At 32.6% G+C, this 18782-nt stretch overlaps 1 protein-coding gene across 1 annotated transcript in view; it reads right to left on the reverse strand.

The window, feature by feature from the left end:
- Positions 1 to 380: 380 nt before the first annotated feature.
- Positions 381 to 18782, reverse strand: part of VPS4B (vacuolar protein sorting 4 homolog B) — a 34278-nt gene continuing 15876 nt past the window's right edge. The window contains exons 7-11 of the mRNA XM_051969914.1: positions 13608 to 13756; positions 12475 to 12556; positions 9830 to 10049; positions 5758 to 5898; positions 381 to 4317 (exon numbers count right to left, since the gene is read on the reverse strand). Of these exons, the coding sequence (XP_051825874.1) occupies positions 4216 to 4317; positions 5758 to 5898; positions 9830 to 10049; positions 12475 to 12556; positions 13608 to 13756 (694 nt within the window). The 3' untranslated portion in view covers positions 381 to 4215. The remainder of the gene's footprint in view (positions 4318 to 5757; positions 5899 to 9829; positions 10050 to 12474; positions 12557 to 13607; positions 13757 to 18782) is intronic.

The following is an 18782-nucleotide window of genomic DNA, read 5'->3' on the forward strand; positions in this document are numbered from 1 at the left end:
ACTATCTCAATTTCCTTTTTTCTTGAAAAAGAACTTGTTTTCTGAAATGAATTATTAAATTTAATCACTGTATGTCCTGGAATTTACAGCACTTATGAATTCTATTAATACTGAATTTTCTGCTTTTAGAATTTCTGGGTAGTTCTCATATTCTTTCTTGCACTGTGACATCTAATCTCTTGGACTATGGTTTTTCATTTTGTCATGTTTTTTGGGAGACCTATGATTTTTAGGTTATATCAATCATCCTGTCTTCAAGATCAGTATCTTTTGCATGTGCAGTGAGTGTATTTTGTTTTGGTTCGCTTTTTACTTTTCTTCTAGGTTGTTCTTTATTTCCATTGTTTTTTAGTTTCTTTGATAAGATTTGCCATTGCAGATTCTTTTTTTTTTTTCTATTTTGTTATGCAGGCCATAAATTCTGCTCTTATAATTTCTTCTGAACCGAGGTTCCATATTCTCCTCAAATTCCATGGGGTACTTTATTTGCAGTATTTATTTAGAGAGCCTTAGTTTGAGCAAGAGACTTCATTGTTCTTCTGTTGTCTTTTTCCTGTTGATTTATCTGCTTATGTTCAAGAAATTTTGGGATTTTTTTCTTCCTGAAATCTTAAGTTAATTGGTCTCTTTAGCCTCTTACTTTTTTATTCCAATTTCCTTTTCCTCCTTTGACAGGAAATTCTTTGGACATTAAATCTCAAGATGTCTCTTTTCACATTGGGCAATTTATAGTTCAGTGGCCTGTTTCTGTCCCAAGTGACACTGGTGGACCAAAATGGCCTCAGCACATTCTGTCAGGGTCAGTGGATCAATGCACAGAATGATCCCCGCTCCTCTGTCCCCGATCCTCAGTATCCTAGCAAGCTGGCACCAGCAGTTCAGAGCAGCCACTGGTACTCCCAGGAGGTTGGCTGACACACTGGCTGTTGTGGCCCTTACAGGCTCAGGCTTTTGTTGTTGTCACTATTGAACATTGATTGTCTCAAAGCAAACTTCTGTAGAAGGAAGTGCCCGGCTTGGAGTGGAGGGCTGGTTTTGATAAAAGCCTGTGTCAGATCTTTGGTTCTACTAGTACAGCCTTGTTGCTAGCAGCATGGGAGTTAGGAAAAGGACGTTGAGTTCAGGATACGTGAGTATCAATTTGTGGTTTGTTTGCTTTAAAAACCAAACCAAACCAAATCTTTTATATTCTGAGCATCCTAGGACAACTTTAGGTGCTTTATCTTTGGTGCATAATTTGTTTTGGAGCGTTTTGAGAGGTCATGAGAATCAAAGAAAACATCTAGTCCTCCATAATTACTTCAATGAGTACAAAGTTTCTTGACAAATGCTTATTTGCCTCGGTAAAAGCCCATATTCTAGTTTTTTCCTGTTGCTTTAGTCCTTCTCCTCTAGCCCTAAGAATTTTTATGCCTACAGCAAATAACAAAAACCATGCCCAAGACAGACAAGAATGTTAAGGCATCCAAAGCTTTGGGGGATAAAGCAGACACAATCAAATGATGAAGGGGAAACAAAAACTCCAAGCTACTGATTGAAAATTTTCCCTCTTCCTCTAATTTGCGTAATTTGGTAGTTTCCTAATTAATCTTATGGTTGCTCAGTCTGATTCCTTGTGAACTCATTTGGAGTGTCTGCCATTTCTTTCTCCTGCTCATTTTAGATAGGAAACTGAGGCAAACAGAATTAAGTGACTTGCCCAGGGTCACCATTAGTCCTTGAGGTCAGATAGGAATTCAGAGAAGAACCTTTCTGACTTCAGGCTTAGCACTCTCTTCCCTGCAATACCTCGCTACCCAAGTATTTTAGTTAAGTGGAGGTTGGCTTTCTTTACAATTGCCATTTAAGAAGTCTAATTACTAAAGGCTAGGGTGAAGTGACATTCTTAAAGAAAATAAATTACTTTGAGAACACTAGAATGAAAAGTGAGGCCTTACAAGAGGCCTATCTCACTTATCCAAGGTCATAAAGAATGGATCACTGAAAGTAGTTAAATGGAAACTAGATCTCAGGTCCAAAGACAATTAGACCTGGAAAGGACCTTGGGAAACCTTTTTATTCACTCCCTCCATTTTACAGAGGTGGAAAAAGACTGAAATTGTATTAGAGCAGAAATTATAAACCAAGTCCATCTGACTCCTGGGCCAGTATAGCCTATTACTGAAATATGGCCTTTCCCCATGTTTTGTTTCAACAGCAACTTGGGCTAAATTCCAATCTGCAAAGTATTCATTCAGGTTGTCCATGAAGTCACATTCCCATTTAAAATTTTGTCATGGAAATGTGATTATGGAGGTTTGGTCTATCATATTTGCTGGTCTATTTTTCCAAAATAGTTACACTATCCTAAATTGTTAGAATCATAAATCTTTATAATGAAGCAGATGCAGGCTTGGAAGTAAGGCCCTTAGAAGTACAATAGTAAGTCCAACACTTATTTTTGTCAGTATACTTATATAGTATCAATTTGGGGCACTGCTATTTACTCATGTCCAAAGCAAATTATCACAAATTCTAATTACAGTAAAAATTTTCTGTTAACTATGTAATTGTAGTAATATGCCATAATTTGAGACTGTGAGCTTCAAAAGTATGTATCTTATGCACAATTACCCCCTCTCCCCCCATCCCAGTTTTAGTCTATTTGCTAAGATAACTCCCAATCACAGTACAAAAGAAACGATTAAAAAAAATTTTTTTTAAATTGTTTATATGTACATCACTTTAATGAATAATTTTTATAGAATTCCTTATTGTAAAGGAATTGGGTTCATTTTCTTGGAAGCTCCAAAATAGATTAAGAATACAGCTGATAATGTATCATATGACTTCATGTAAGAACAGCATTTCATCAAATCTAGGATTTCTAAAAAGCACACAAAAATCTGTACATAAAAGAAAAACCCAAAAGACAACCATAATGCATATTTGAAATGTGCAAATATTTTTAAATTGTTCTAAAGCATTTCTAAGGTAGAATTTCTAGATAATTCAATCTTTTAAAAAAATCACAGCCAAAGAAACTTAGAAGGCACACTCAATGCTGATGCTAGTGTTTTATCTTATGGTCTTTAAAATCCATACTTCAATGGTTATTAGAAATAACCAAATGTTACTTTTGTATTTAATAATCTGATAACATCAGCCCACTTCCAAAACTTTGATAAAATATCACACTGATATGTATAAAATGGGGAGTATGGCTAGGGCAAATTACTCACAAACCTAAGTGACCAGAATTCTACCACTCTAATCACTGGAAAGAAAATTATACACATATGTATATATAATTTTTATATGTGCATATACAAATACAACACACACATATGGAGGCAGTGTGTATGTGTATTTATGGATGTCATCACTCACAAATGAAAGCCTGATCATTCCATTACTTTAAAACTTTCCATAACAGTATTTCATGACATGGCATTCCAAAATTACAAATATATTGAAAATCTGTTTTGGTCAATTCTTGCTATAAAAAAAGGACACTGAGATAGAGAAGTTTCTTCTCCAGGTAAGACGATGTCAAGTCTCTAAGTTTTCCAAGATTGCACAGTGAAAGGTTCCCATCAACTAGTAAAGTTAAAAACAAAAGCTTACTGCTTTTTTTAAGGCAATATTTAAATAAACATGGAGGAAAAAACCAGTACAAAACCCGTCAGTGTTCAATATGAGTACTGGTCATCACATAATTTAAAATCTTCTAAACCTGATTACAGTGTTCCTTGCTTTTTACAATGACCTCTTTCCACAAAATTTTAATTTTTTAAAGTAATTTTTGTAGGAAAATCAATTGACTTAGATAACAAAAATGATGTTTAAGAAGATCTCTTCTCCAAAACACGTCACAATTCATTTAACTTCAAGTCTATGTGACAGTATTTTATGGCAGGTATAGAAAAAAATGTAATATTCACCATTGTTTTTTCATGTAAGAGCTACTTACCACTCAGTACGCCACTAATTTCCCCATGTACCATATCTTACTTTTTTGTTGTTGTTGTTAAACAGGAGATAATACAAATTGGAAGAAAAAGAACATAAAGCTAAAGGAACTTTCAAAAGAGATCTTCATTCTCTTGTGGAGAAGGGATTAAAAAAACAAAACATTTTTGAAAGTCCACAGATATTTAAATGCCATCCCCAAAGAGGCAAGAATGCCTATAAAAGAAAAAAAGTATGGTCAATTTTTCCCTGTTTGTCTTTGGATTAGCCTTCTTGACCAAAATCTTCCGTAAACTTCTTTAATTTCAGCAAGTCATGCTCATTAACAGTTGGCTTTGTACTAGCTAATGACCGTAACATATCAGGCTGTTGAGAGAAAAAAAAAAGGGGGAAAAAAACATCACTGAGCTATATAGGATGAACCACAGGCATTTTTATGAACCAAGTAATTTACTAAAAATTTAGGAGTCAAAATTTTAATTTACTCAATAAACTTATTTTTTTTAATATACTTGAATGAAAAAACCAATATACTCAAAGGATCACTTTTTTTGATGAACTTCTCTTTGAGAAGAAAATACCAAAAAAGAAAACATTACATTAAAAAAAAATCTCCTAGGATATTATCTGAAGTCATTATAACTTTATATTCTAGACAAATCTCCTGCATATCTTAAGTCTATAAAACTAAGAACTCAAGTTCAAAATGGATGTAATAGAATATTGTTTTATAAGAAATGATTAGTAGGCTGACTTCAGAAAAGCCTAGAAAGACTTAACATGAACTCATATTGAGTTAAGGGAACGAAAGTAGGAGAACACTGCATATGTAATAACAAGACTATGGACTGATCAACTATGATAGACTTAGCTCTTTTCAGCGATACAGTGATCTAAGACAATTATAATACACATAGGATAGAAAATGCCATTCTCATCCAGAGAGAGAATTAGAGAGATTTAATGTAGTTTGAAGCATACTATTTTCACATTTTATTTGGGCTTATTTTTTTCTCTTGTGGTTTTCCCCCTTTGTTCTGATTTTTCTTTCCCAACATAATTAATATGGGGATATGTTTAAGGTGATTGTACATGTATAAACACTATCAGATTGTTTGCTATCTGGGGGGAGAGGCAAGTAAAAGAGGGAGAAAAAAAATTTGAACTCAAAATCTTATAAAATTAATGCTGAAACTATCTTCACATGTAATTGAAAAAATAAAATGTGGCTGAAATTTAAAAAAAAACCTCTTATCTTAAAAAAAAATCTTATTCAGATTTCTTCTAATGCTTTATCCAAACATATACAGATGGAACTAAGTGTATATCTCCATTAACATATGAATGAACTATCATGTGTAGATTATATTCAGACTATTAATTCTTAATAAATATTAGAGTTGTACTTAAATTAAGAAATACAATTTAAAACAATGATATATACGACTTTTGTTCATTTAATAATTATTTCTTGTTTTATCAATCATAGGATCAAAGATTTAGAGTTGGAAGACACTTTAGATGTCATCTATCTAAATTCGAATCCTCCTTTATTTAATAGATGAGCAAACAGAAGCTCAGTAACATTAAGTGCCTTGGTTAATATAGGTATCCTTAATCAGTATTAACTAGTAGTTATAGCAGGATGTAAAAGAAGCTGTCCTTCTGACTCCCAGTCCCGTACTCTGTTGCACTGTGTAAATCTGAAGTATTACTTGCAAAATATTTAAAACAGTTCCCAATTTTATGAATATAAATGACCAAACTTAAAAAAAAAAAAAAAAAAGACAAAATAAAAATTCAAACCATGGAAACAGCTGGCTCCAAAAGTTTATCTCCAGAGACATCCATCCATGTCATTTCAATGGCACCAGGATCACCCGGAGAGCATGGAGTAAGTAAATCTTCTACTATGACATTAGGATTAGTGGGTGAAGGACCTCTAACCTTAAAAAAGATAATTAAGTTTAGTGAAATGAGAAATAAATGACATTTCAGATTATCACTACAAATATGTTAAGAAAATGAAGAAAATCTTTTGTCTGTGAAAAATAAGTAAAATTCATCCTTATGAACTATTTGCCTTCTATGATTTTTTTTTTTTTTTGCATCAATAGATCCTGGCTTCATTGATGCAACTCTCCTTCAACAGTACAGATGATAACACACCTACCCTTCTCATCCTCGGTGATTCTTGTAGAAGTTACCTGGTATATCCTTCATAGCAGTCCTATTCAATTGTAATTCTTCCCCTAGTCCCTTTAGCATTGAGAGAATCAGGTTAACACTCAGAATGTTCATTTGTTACTTTCTCATGACTAGTTGATTTCCTTTTCTGATCACACATTTCCTGAATAGGACTTTTTTCACACCACTTTTTGCAAACAAGTCATCAATGGTAATTTGCCACAATTTATTCACATCCACCACAAGTTTCTTAAGTGTTATTTAGACTGTCCACTACTATAAAAAATGGTATTACTCTGGTACATAAACTGTCTCACACTCTAGAGCCTGGTTCTTAAACTCTGGGTCATGACTCCATATGGGATGGACAGGGAAGCTTTTTTTCTGCCAAATGCCATTTAGATATTTATAATATCATTCACAGGACAACTTTTTAGAACTCAAACAGTGAGAGGTTGCTATACTTCGCTTTCAGCTCATCAATGCCTGCAGTTGCCTTAGTAAGTTATTATGATATTATGATTTATTGTCAGTAAATGTTTGATTTGTATACCTAATTTTGTATATGTAGAGTATATCCATGATCATGTAAAAAATTCTCAGATAAAAAGGGGCCCAAAGTGGAAAAAAGTTAAAGAAGCCCTGCTCACATAAAAAGAGTATAAATTCTCTTCTAGATTTGCTCCATTACAAATTCTGACCATGATCAAGTTGGTATTACATCCTACTAGTTCCAACACTAATGTGAGGTCAGGTTCAAGGGAAGAGTAGCATTGAACTTGAAATTACATTGACTCATAAGACTTAGGGCAAAAAGAGGGCTACAAAAGATCATCTTATTCACCACTTTTCCTTTTATAGGTGAGAAAAGTGAGAACCAGCATGGGCAAATGGCTTTCCCAAAGTCAGGCATTTTAAGGGAATAGTCAGCATCAAATATAAAGTGCCAGCACAGAGGAAAACCTTGATAACCCATAAAGTCTAGCACAGGCAAGGTCCAATCCTACCAAGGCCCATGTGCCCAAGCAGTTCTTGAGTTTTGATCTTGTTTTAAATAAAAAGGCTAAGGGAAAAACTAGCAACAGTTTTAATCCTACACTATCAGTTTAAAAGAAATTATTAGGATTTTAAAAATAACTGATAATTCAAACTACAAACACTTTATACTTTTTGCACTTCATTTATAGAGATAAGATTTTACTAAGCTTTAACTTAGAAAAATCTATTAGTAGAAATTATAATTACAAATATTGCAATTATTTAAAAAGTAATTTCAGAGAATGAAGATAATTTTTAGAAATATGTAACATTTTTAAAAATTCCTAGTTAAAACTATCAAAAATTATCTTAAATAAAGTATAGATCTGACCATGCCACGTCCCTTACTCAATAAAGTCCAATGGCTCCCTTTCATCTCTAGGACCAAATATCCTGTATTTGGCTTTCAAAATCCTTCATAATTTAATTCCTCCATTCCCTACTTCTTTCCTGTCTTTCTTATACCTCACACATTTTTCCATATACTTTAACATCCAATGACATTGGCTTCACAGTTTGTTCCTTAAACAACACCCTCTATTATTAGCTATTCCTAAAGCTTGGAATACTCTTCTTCTTCATTTTCATTTCCTGACTTCCCTCTGCTCCCAGCTAAAAATCTCACTTTCTATAGGAAACTTTTCCCAGTTACTTCTCTACTTCTACTATGTGTTTTTTATCTTCTATACAATTTGTTTGTACATATATTTTGCATGTTGTTTCCCCATTAAACCATGAGCTTTTTGAGAACAGACTATCTTTAACTTTTCTTTCTGCAAGCATTTAGCATAGTGCCTGACACACGGTACATGGGCTAGCAACAAATGTTTACTGACCATTGGAAAACTGATTTTCTAAGAGTGTGAAAATTATTTGCATTAAGGAAATTGCAATTTAATCCAAAATGGGGAGAAAAAACCAGTTCAGGGAAAAGTTCACAATACTATCATATAAAAGTGACACAGAGAAACCAATCTATGAAATAAGTTGAAACCATGTCAGCATAAAATAAATAGGAATATACCTGCCAAGAGAAATCCAGAAACTATATGAAATACATAATTATAAAACACTTTTTATACAAATAAAACCAGATTTAAATAATTGGAGAAATATATTGTTCATGTGTGGGCCAAGACAATATAATAAAAATGACAATTCTGTCTAACTTTATTTATTCAATGCCATTCCAATTAAATTACCAAAAATTAATTTGAGGTTGGAAAAAATAATAGCAAAAAATGGGGCAAGAGTATTAAAGGAATTAATGGGAAAAAAATGTAAAGAAAGGAGGTTTAACAGTACCAAATGTGAAGTGTATTATAAGGCAATAATTACCAAAACTACCTGGTACTGGCTAACAAAAATAGTAATAGTAAAGCAGTGGAATAAGATAGATGTGCATAGTAAATGACTATAATAACTCTGTGTTCCAAAAATCTAAAAATTTATGCTTTGGGGATAATTTATTATCTAGTAAAAATTGTTGGAAAAACTGGAAAGCAGCCTGGCAGAAATGTTGCATAGATCAATAGTTTATACCATTTACCAAGATAAGGTAAAAATGGAAACATGATCTAGATACAAAGAAAGAGAAGTAAATTATAAGAACATGGAACTTGTTATTTATCACTTATGAACAGAAGAATTTATGAATAAACAAGAAACAGAGAACAGAGAGATATAAAATGGCTAATTTTGACTACATGAAACTAAAGTTTTTGTAAAATAAAACCCATGTAGCCAATATTAGAAGGAAAGCAGAAAAATGGGAAAAAATTTTCAACACATTTTTAGATAAAAGTCTCACATCAGAACCACATAGAGATCTTTGTCAAGTTTATGTAATAAATCATTCTCCAATTGATAAATGGTAAAAAGATATGAACAGGCAGTTTTTGGAAGAAGGAATCAAAGTTATATATATAGATATATGAAAAAAATCTCTTAATCTTACTGATTAAAGAAATGCAAAATAAAACATCTTTAAGATACAATCTCATATCTGTCAAATTGGCTAAAATGATAGAAAAGAAAAATGACCAATGTTGGGGGGGATGTGGAAAAATTGGACACCAATACATTGTTGGTAGAACTGCGAACAGCCCAATCATTCTGGAATGCAATCTGAAATTATGCCCAAGGAATTATAAAACTATTAATGCCTTTGACCCAGCAATACAACTATTAAGTCTATTAACTAAATATGATCAGAAGAAAAAGAAAAACAACCAATAGGTTCTAAAACATTTACAGTAGCTCTCTTTACGGTGGCAAAGTGAGGGGATGCCCATCAATTGGGAAATAGCTGAATAAACTTAGAAAAAAACTCTACTCATTTTAAAAAATGAGTAGAGAATATTGTATAAATAGTAATATTGCTTAAATAACTAGGAATAATTAAGCTACTGGGCATTATATATACATGCAAATCAACTAGAAAGGACCTATGAAGGAAGAGGCTATCCAGCTTCAGGAAAGAGCTGATGTAAATGTGTGTGTGTTGAGAGAGAGAGAGAGAGAGAAATGGTGGTCTTCTCTAGTGCAGGGTGGGGAGGGAAACAGTTTGGAACTAAAAAGGCAACATTAAGAAAAAAGAAAGAAAAATGAAAAAAACAACAATAACATCATATAATATTTAGAGTGCTCTTACTCTTTTGAAATGAGTAGCTGACTGAACTTTCCTCACAGGTTGCATCAGTGCATCTCGTACAATGATACTGATGTCAGCTCCTGAATAGCCATCTGTCTTTTTCCCCAGTTCTCGAAAGTCTGCTTCTGATAGGCTGTTGTGTGTAGTCCCCAAATGTAATTTAAACATTGCTGTTCTGGCATGATCTTCAGGTAAAGGAATATAAATACGTTTCTCAAATCTGGAAAATATTAGAAGGAACATAAAATATACTTATTTACTAAGCAGGAATAAAAAGCTAGGCAAGTGATAATCTTAATTATATAAACAAGGTTTGCCTAAATAAACTTTTAAATATGCTGAATCTGGTAGTTAGGTCTTTTATTGGAATCTTTCATTTTTCTTTGCAGAATATGTCAATGAAACAACATTTAAAAAGGATAATTAATCATCTGATGACTAAAAAGTCCTCTGTTTTCACCATGATGTGTCATAAAATAGTTTATCTTCTCTCCTTTGAATTATGATTACATACATATAATTATATGAATTATAAATATATGTAACATATATTATAATTATATATAATTTCCTCCTTGGCCACCTACATATCAACAAAGAAGTCATACTATGTGTCAAAAGAGCAAATTCAAACTACCATTCAAAATAATAAAAACAAATTCCAAATCTGAACAGATAGATATGAACTAATATTAAGTGAAGTGAGCACAACCAAGAGAACATTGTACACAGTAACACAAGATTGTGTGATGATCAATTGTGATGGACTTGGTTCTTTTCAATGTGGAGCAAGCATAGTATTTTTCACCAGTTTTTCATTGTGGTTTGTTTGATTTTTTTTCCTTTCTCATTTCCTATTCGTGCCACTCCCCCTCTCCCCCCAATCTGATTTTTCTTGTGCAGCATAAAGAATATAGAAATGTTTATTTTTTTGACTGAGCACTAAACTTTATTTTTTAAAAAAATTTTCTAATAAATTTATTTTTTATACGTATTAATTTATAAATCATGTTGGGAGAGAAAAATCAGAGTAAAAGAGAAAAATCATGGGAGAGATTAAAAAAAAAAAAAGAATGAACATAGTATGTGTTGATTTATATTCAATCTCCTAAGTTCTTTTTCTGATTGCAGAAGGTATTTTCTGTCCAAAGTCTACAGGGATTGCTTTGGATCACTGAATCACTAAGAACTGAGTCTTTCACAGTTGATCATCGCATAAGCAGTTGTTATTGTATACAATGAATTCCTGGTTCTGTTTGTTTCGTTCAACATAAGTTCATGTAAGTCTTTCCTGGCCTTTCTAAAATCGGCTTTTTCATCATTTTTTATAGAATAATAATATTCCATTATTTTCATATACCACAACTTGTTCAGCCACTCTCTAATGGATGGGCATCTACTCAATTTCCAATTCTTTGTTACCACAAAAAGAGCTCTACAAACATTTTTGCACATGTGGTTCCTTTTCTGTCCTTTATAATTTCCTTGGGATACAGAGCCAATAATGGTACTACTGGATCGAAGAGTATATGCATCTTTATAACCTTTTGGGCATAGTTCCAGATTGCTATCCAGAATGGTTAGATCATTTCAAAACTCCATCAACAATGTATTAGTGCTTCAGTTTTCCCACATTCCCTCCAACATTTATCATTATCTTTTCCTGCCATCTTAGCCAATCTTAGAGATGTGAGGTGATACCTCAGCATTATTTTAATTTGCACTTCTTTGACCAATAGTGATTAAGAGCATTTTTCATATGACAATATATAACTTTAATTTCATCATCTGAAAATTGTCTGTGGAAATATGTTTAGAAGAATTTAACATGTTTAATCTATACTGGATTGTTTATTGTCTTGGAGAAGGGAAGAGGAGGGAGAAAAATCTGGAACACAAGATTTTGCAAAGGTGAATGTTGAAAACTATCTTTGCACATATTTGGAAAAATAAAATCCTATTAAAAAAAAGTTGTGAAGTTCAAAATCATTCCACTGATCTTAAATGAACATTGAGACTTAAATTGTGCTTTTCAAATATATCTTACATTTATCTACTTTTGCCGGGTTTCCTGCTTAATGAATGAGATGAATGCAAACAAAATGTAGAACTACACTGGGCAATGGAATAAAAAGGCAGAAATATTATCAAGTGAAAGAGAAAGTGACATTATGTAGTTTCCTATCAAACCTTTAGACTCATGGTCCAATTTAAAAGATAAAGAAATAACTTTTTTTTTTTCAATTTGGAAATTAACAAGGTTGCTTCCTGCTTTTGTAAAAAACATAAGAAAAGACAATTTTAGAAAAGCACATAACAAAAACCAAAATGCCAATTTAGGTGAATTTGTAAAACTATTATGATATGTGTGACTGGTCAATCAGTTAACAAGCATGTACTACATGTCAGATACTAGAGATTCAAAGTGAGGCAAAAACACTTTTAACAAACAATTAATAATTAATTTTAATACTAGTAATACATCAAGCAATGAAAATTTCCAATAAATGAAAACTCAAGTGAGCATGCAAGAACTATAGCCCTTCAATACATATTAATTTAATATTCAGTTTCTCATTACAAAGAAAGGGATATTATTATATAGTAGCTGCATCTTCAGTGAAAAAGTAAGATGATTACAGTACCTTCGCCTGATAGCAGAATCCAGAACCCAGGGTATATTTGTAGCTCCCAGTACCAATATTCCATCATTATCCACACCAACCCCTGCATCAAAATAAAGACTACATTCAGTAATTTCTTGTCTTGCTGTTCCCCTAAATCATACCTCTATGTAAGCAAATGTTATGCCAAGAAAACAGTACTGTGTAAATGATTTATATGGCTCTTAGGCCAACTTTCTTTTCCATACAACTATTCCCTGATTAGTTTAATTGCTGAAATGAAATTATTTTTCTTCTAGTAAATTTATTTATTTTTAATACACATTACTTTATGAATCAAATTGGGGAGAAAAATCAGAACAAAAGGGAAAAACCATGGAAGAGATTTAAAAAAAAAAAAAAAACAGAAGAAAGAAGTGAACATAGAATGTGTTGATTTACATTCAGTCTCCTAAGTTCTTCTTCTGATTGTAGAAGGTATTTTCTGTCCAAAGTCTATTGGGATTGCTTTGGATCACTGAATCACTAAGAACTGAATATTTCACAGTTGATCATCACATAAGCAGCTGTTATTGTGTACAATGAATTCTTGATTCTGCTGGCTTCATTCAGCATTAGTTCATATAAATCTTTCTAGGCTTTTCTAAAATCAGCCTATTCATCAATTTTTTATAGAACAAAAAATATTCCATTATCTTCATATACCACAACCTGTTCAGCCATTCCCCAATGGATGGGCATCTACCTCATTTTCCAACTCTTTGCTACCATAAAAAGAGCCACTACAAACATTATTGTACATGTGGGTCCTTTTCTGTCCTTTATAATTTCCTTGGGATACAGAGCCAATAATGGTACTACTGGATCGAAGAGTATATGCATCTTTATAACCTTTTGGGCATAGTTCCAGGTTGCTTTCCAGAATGGCTGGATCATTAATGAAATTATTTTTACTAGAACATGCCATTACTAAAATGGTAGTGCAAACAGTCCTTAACTTGAATCTTTCAGTAAGCTGTGGGCAATTTAACATTTATAACATATATTTATAATAAAATACATATTTTGAAAGATCTCATTTTTTACTATGTTCACAATATATCACAAATCAATTAATAATCTTACTACTGCGTTATTTAGATGAGTAATCCTACCTTGCATTTGAACTAGGAATTCTGTTTTAATTCGCCGGGCAGCTTCACTTTCATTTTCACTTCTAGAGCCACACAAAGAATCAACTTCATCAATGAAGATGATAGAAGGCTTGTTTTCTCTGGCAAGCTGAAATAAATTCTTAACTAGCCTAAAAATAAACAAATATTTTCAATTCAATTTTATGTTAATGGGAATAATATTAAAAAACATATAGTAATGGGAAATGGAACTCTTTATTTTAAAGAGAAATTATTTTTAATTTACAATCCTTTTTCAAGAAAAGAAACAATATCCCCATTACTTCACTGCTTTGAATCTCTATTGCTAATCAAAAATGAAGTACTTATCCCCTCATATCTGACTTTGTTTTTTGAGGTGAAAGTGGATGAGTCTTGAAATGCAAGTTCACTGGCCATAAGGAATTTGAGGGGGGTAAACTTCCTCCCAACAATGTAGACTAGCAATTCATATCTAATTCATAGTCTTAGAAAGTGTTGCCTAGGGCACTAAGATGTTAAGTGACATATTCCAAATCAGCTAAGATGTGCCAGAAACAAGACTTGGATCCATGGCAAGTCCACTGTACCATATTGTCTCACTAACTTTCATTCATTCAACATGAATTTATAAATGCCTCTGTGCCAGGCACTATGGATACAAAAGACAAAAATGAAACAGTGCCTGACCTCAAAATAATTATAGGCCTTATATAAATACTAATCACAAAACTTTCATGTTTTTCTCTTTTTTTTCTCTACAGATTATGGTATAAAGAATAAAATTAAATTTTTACAAAATGGTTAATGTGGACAATAATAGCTATTCAGCCTATGTGGGCAATGGATGAGTAGGCTAGGATTTTTCGTTAAGTGGTTTGGTTAAGTCCTCCTTATCCACGTAGAATAGTAGATAGAATTGCAAGATTAGAGAGTAATATTTTGAATAAATAAGATCTGCTAGTTAATTTGAATCAATGCTATAGTAAGTATATGGTAGCATAGTAGGTATTATGCAAACAAAGTTGATATATTAGAAAAACACTGTATTTTTTGTTTATTTTATACAAAGTTAAGTAAGTTTGCCTTTTAAAAGAAAAAAAAAGATTATCTCAATTCTCACAATGATCATAGCATCTTCACACATAAAGAAAGTGAAATATGTGAAACCCAAAGAAATTAAATGATGCATCCCAAGAACCAGACATCTCAGAGCTGATATTTGAAACCAAGCCTTCTGATTCCAAGTTAAGTATTCTATTTGAGAGATGTATCACATAATAAAATAAGGAGACTAAAACAATCTTTGGCGGTGCTACACTATTTAGAAAAATCCTAATCTCTACAATTCTCCATATCCCCTGCCAAGAACTTTGAAATACATGTTAAAGATCTTCATGGTTTTTAAGATTTTTTCCCCCCTGAGGCAATTGGGGTTAAGTGACTTGCCCAGGGTCATACAGCTAGGAAGTGTTAGAAGTGTTAAGTGTCTGAGGCCAGATTTAAACTCAGATCTTCCTGACTTTAGGCTGGTGTTCTATCCACTGCACTAACCACCTGCCCCCAAAAATATTTCTCTTTATGAAATCTGTGGACCCTTAGAAAACTTGGCTGCACAATTCCACTAAAAAAAACTTTCATCTGTTTAGATCTATTTTTCTTATGATTACATTCTGTATACAAATACTTCAGTTTTTCTTGTTCTGTCATTTTCTTTTTCTAAAAAAAAAACATGATTTTTATTAGGTTACACATGTACACTCATTTTTTACATATTTCCATATGAATCATGTTGGGCAGAGAAAAATCAGAACAAAAGGGAAAATAAAAATGGTGAAAATAGTATATGCTGATTTATATTCTTCATCTTATTTCTCTGGATGCATTTTCCATCTGAGTTTGTTGGATTTGCCTTGGATCACTGAACAGCTGAGAAGAACCAAATCTTTCATAGTTAATCGTTAGATAATATTGTTGTTGCTATATACATGTATTTCTGGTTCTGCTCGCTTCAGTCAACATCAGTTCTTTCTAGGCCTTTCTAAAATCAATCTGTTCATCATTTGTTGTAGAACAATATTCCACAACAGTCATATACTATAATTTATACAGCCATTCTCCAACTGATGGGCATCCACTCATTTTTCACTTCAAAAAGATCTGCCACAAACATTTTTGCACATGTGGGTCCCTTTCCCTATTTTAAGATCTTTTTGGGATATAAATCTAGTAGAAACACTGCTGGGTCAAAGGGTATACATAGTTCTAAATTAATCTCCAGAATGGTTGAATCAGTTCACAACTCCATCAACAATGCATTCGTGTCCCAGTTTTCCCATACTCCCTTCAATATTTATCATTATCTTTTCCTGTCATTTTAGTCAATCTGAGAAGTGTAAGGTAGTACTTCAGAGTTATCTTAATTTGCATTTCTCTAATCAATAGTGATTTAGACATTTTTTCATATGACAAAGATGGTTTTAATTTCTTCATCTGAAAATTATCTATTCACATCCTTTGACCACTTAACAATTGGGGAATGACTTGTATTCTTATCAATTTAACTCAGTTCTCCCTAAGTTTTAGAAATGTGATTTTTATTAGTTCTTCTGTCATTTTCTAAGAAGATATGTGCTATAACCTATGTTATAACTATTTTAAAACATTTTACATGAGAAAAGTGATATGTAAATGAATGTATATCTATGTCAAAGCATTATTGCCATTTTTCCAACTCTTTTTGGAGGTGTTATCAGAACCATCCATAAGTTAACAGGAAAAATCAACCTATTACTTCATAGTGGTATTTTGGTTTTGCCAACTTAAACTGCATTACCAGCCTGATTGCTCATCTTTATTCTTCACATTTGAGTATAAATAACTTCTATTTGTTTTCAGATATCAAATCCACCCCCAAAGACAAAGCTTTTGCCACCACTCAATGTTTGGCATTGAGTTTGAAAAGAGTTTGAAAAAAATTTTGATTCATAGTAGCATTTTTAAATTAAATATATACTTTTCCGAAGTGAATAGTGTGGTGAAGACAATACTTGTTTACTTCTATAGATAAGTCGTGGCATGTTTGTTAAATGATTCAATCTAGTTTTACTTTGCATTTTAAAACCTAAAATAAGCCAGGGTAATTTGTTAATATATCTTTGTTGATATTTTTTCATCTCATCTAACTTTTTCTCAATATATTCCTTCCTCAGTTAACTATCTCTTAAATGTACAATGAAAGAAAGAAAAAAAGTTAAGCAAAACTCATACACCTGCCAAGTCTGACAGTATATGCAATGTTCCTTGGGACTATTTTCATCTACATTTTTAATAATAGAGATGGGGATGATGGCTAAACTTACCTAAGCTTCAAAAAGCTCCCTAAAGACAAAATTAAACTAATTACCTGCAAATAAAAGTTAATCTATTTTTATGGCAGGCTAAAGTGCAACTCAGGTTCTCATTTATTAATTTTTCTTTCATTTATTACAAATTGCTTTTAAAACCATAAGAATATATTGTTTACAAATGTTATAAAAATCATCTTGGGCAAAATCTCTATGCCAAAGGCTTGTTTTTCTTTTTTCTTTCTTTTTTTTTTGTAAACAAGAGGAATAGGACCTAGAGAAATTAAAGGAGAGGAATAGCCTTTTTTCTTATACCAATTTAATAATCTAATTGGACATAATAAAGAAAAGGCTTTTAAATTACAGTATTTGAGTATACAGACATAAATATACTCACAGAAAGAAATATAAAGCATCTTACTTTACACAAATATTTTCTCAGAAAATATTTGTGTAAATCAGATCACATTTAATCATTGGTTTATATATTAATTACAAAGACAATTTTATTGTTCACTTTGATTGAATTTTGAGTTGATAGTAGTATTAAGTTTAATCTAATGTTAAGTTTTTGTATCATAATGCTTCTAATAAGCTGCACAGGATTTGTAAGAAATGCTGAATAGATTACTGTTGGAATCCTTACTAACTGCTAAGTAATTAGAGTTGATCTAATCTTACAAGAAGTTGTTTTGGCCAGAACCTGAAACAAGGTACTAAGTAGAACTAATCAAGACAAGGTTTGTGTTCCCACCTTTACTCATTGGAGTCCATAAGTATGCTAGCTTCACAAAGTACACTTTCTAACTTCAAGAGAGTCCACACCTTAAAGCTCTTTGGGCCAGAGAGCACTATGGGAGAAAACCCATAATCCCATTCTTTCAGAAGGTTCACATATAAGGCGAGACAGCCATTCCAGAATACACTTTTTTCCTCTTGGCTGGCTGATCGCGCTGGACTCGAGAGGAACGACTCTGCTGCAGAGAACACTTTTGCCGGACTTCAGTGGAGCTACGCCAGAAGCCCTCTCTCCGCGGCAAGTTGGTGGCTGGGCTCCCCAGAAGGAGATAAGAGAGACCTTCCATCTCTGTCTTGGTTGGAGGCAGAAGAAAGCAGAGGCAGAGGCTGAAGGACAGAACCTTTGGATTTGGAGACATCTGAAGGGCTCCAAGCCTCTAAACCAGCTGTGCCTTTGAGAAGAACTAACTCCAACATTTGAACTCTAACAGATTACGTTGTAAAGAATTAGCCTCTAACTTGTTTTACAATTTTAGATTTTTTGAATATTTTATTATAGCAAGATATTATAAGCTGTATATGGCCTAAGTTCTTTTTCCACTATGACTTTTTAAAGTCCATAGAAATCAAAACAGGTTTTGCTAATGTCAAAGTATTAAATGTCTGATAAGTTTGCCTGTCTGACTAGAAAATTTATTTAAGTATTTTTAAAGCATAATAGCATTGGAAATACTTTTGTCTTCACTTCTCTTCAGATCGTGCTGCTGACTCATCTCTAGGGGACTTTATCTAGCATACCGGCACCTCTATTTTCCAGTTTCTTTTTATGTTTCTCTGTATATATTTGTATTCTCCACAGTTCCTGGCACACAGCAAATATTTACTTGATGCCTTGACTAAGCAAATCTAATGTCACTTTCATACTTAATAGCTCAAGCTATTCAGCAGCCTCAGCCTCTCCATTAGCAGAGACTACAGATGTCTACTAATCATAGCTGGCAAAATGTTCTACTCTTATAAAAAGTCACATCAACCTTCCATAGCATTCCCAATGGCATTCATTTAGCCATTTGAAAAAAGTTTGGGTGCCCCT

The sequence above is a fragment of the Antechinus flavipes genome, chromosome 1, assembly GCF_016432865.1.
Source record: "Antechinus flavipes isolate AdamAnt ecotype Samford, QLD, Australia chromosome 1, AdamAnt_v2, whole genome shotgun sequence".
Taxonomy (NCBI): domain Eukaryota; kingdom Metazoa; phylum Chordata; class Mammalia; order Dasyuromorphia; family Dasyuridae; genus Antechinus; species Antechinus flavipes.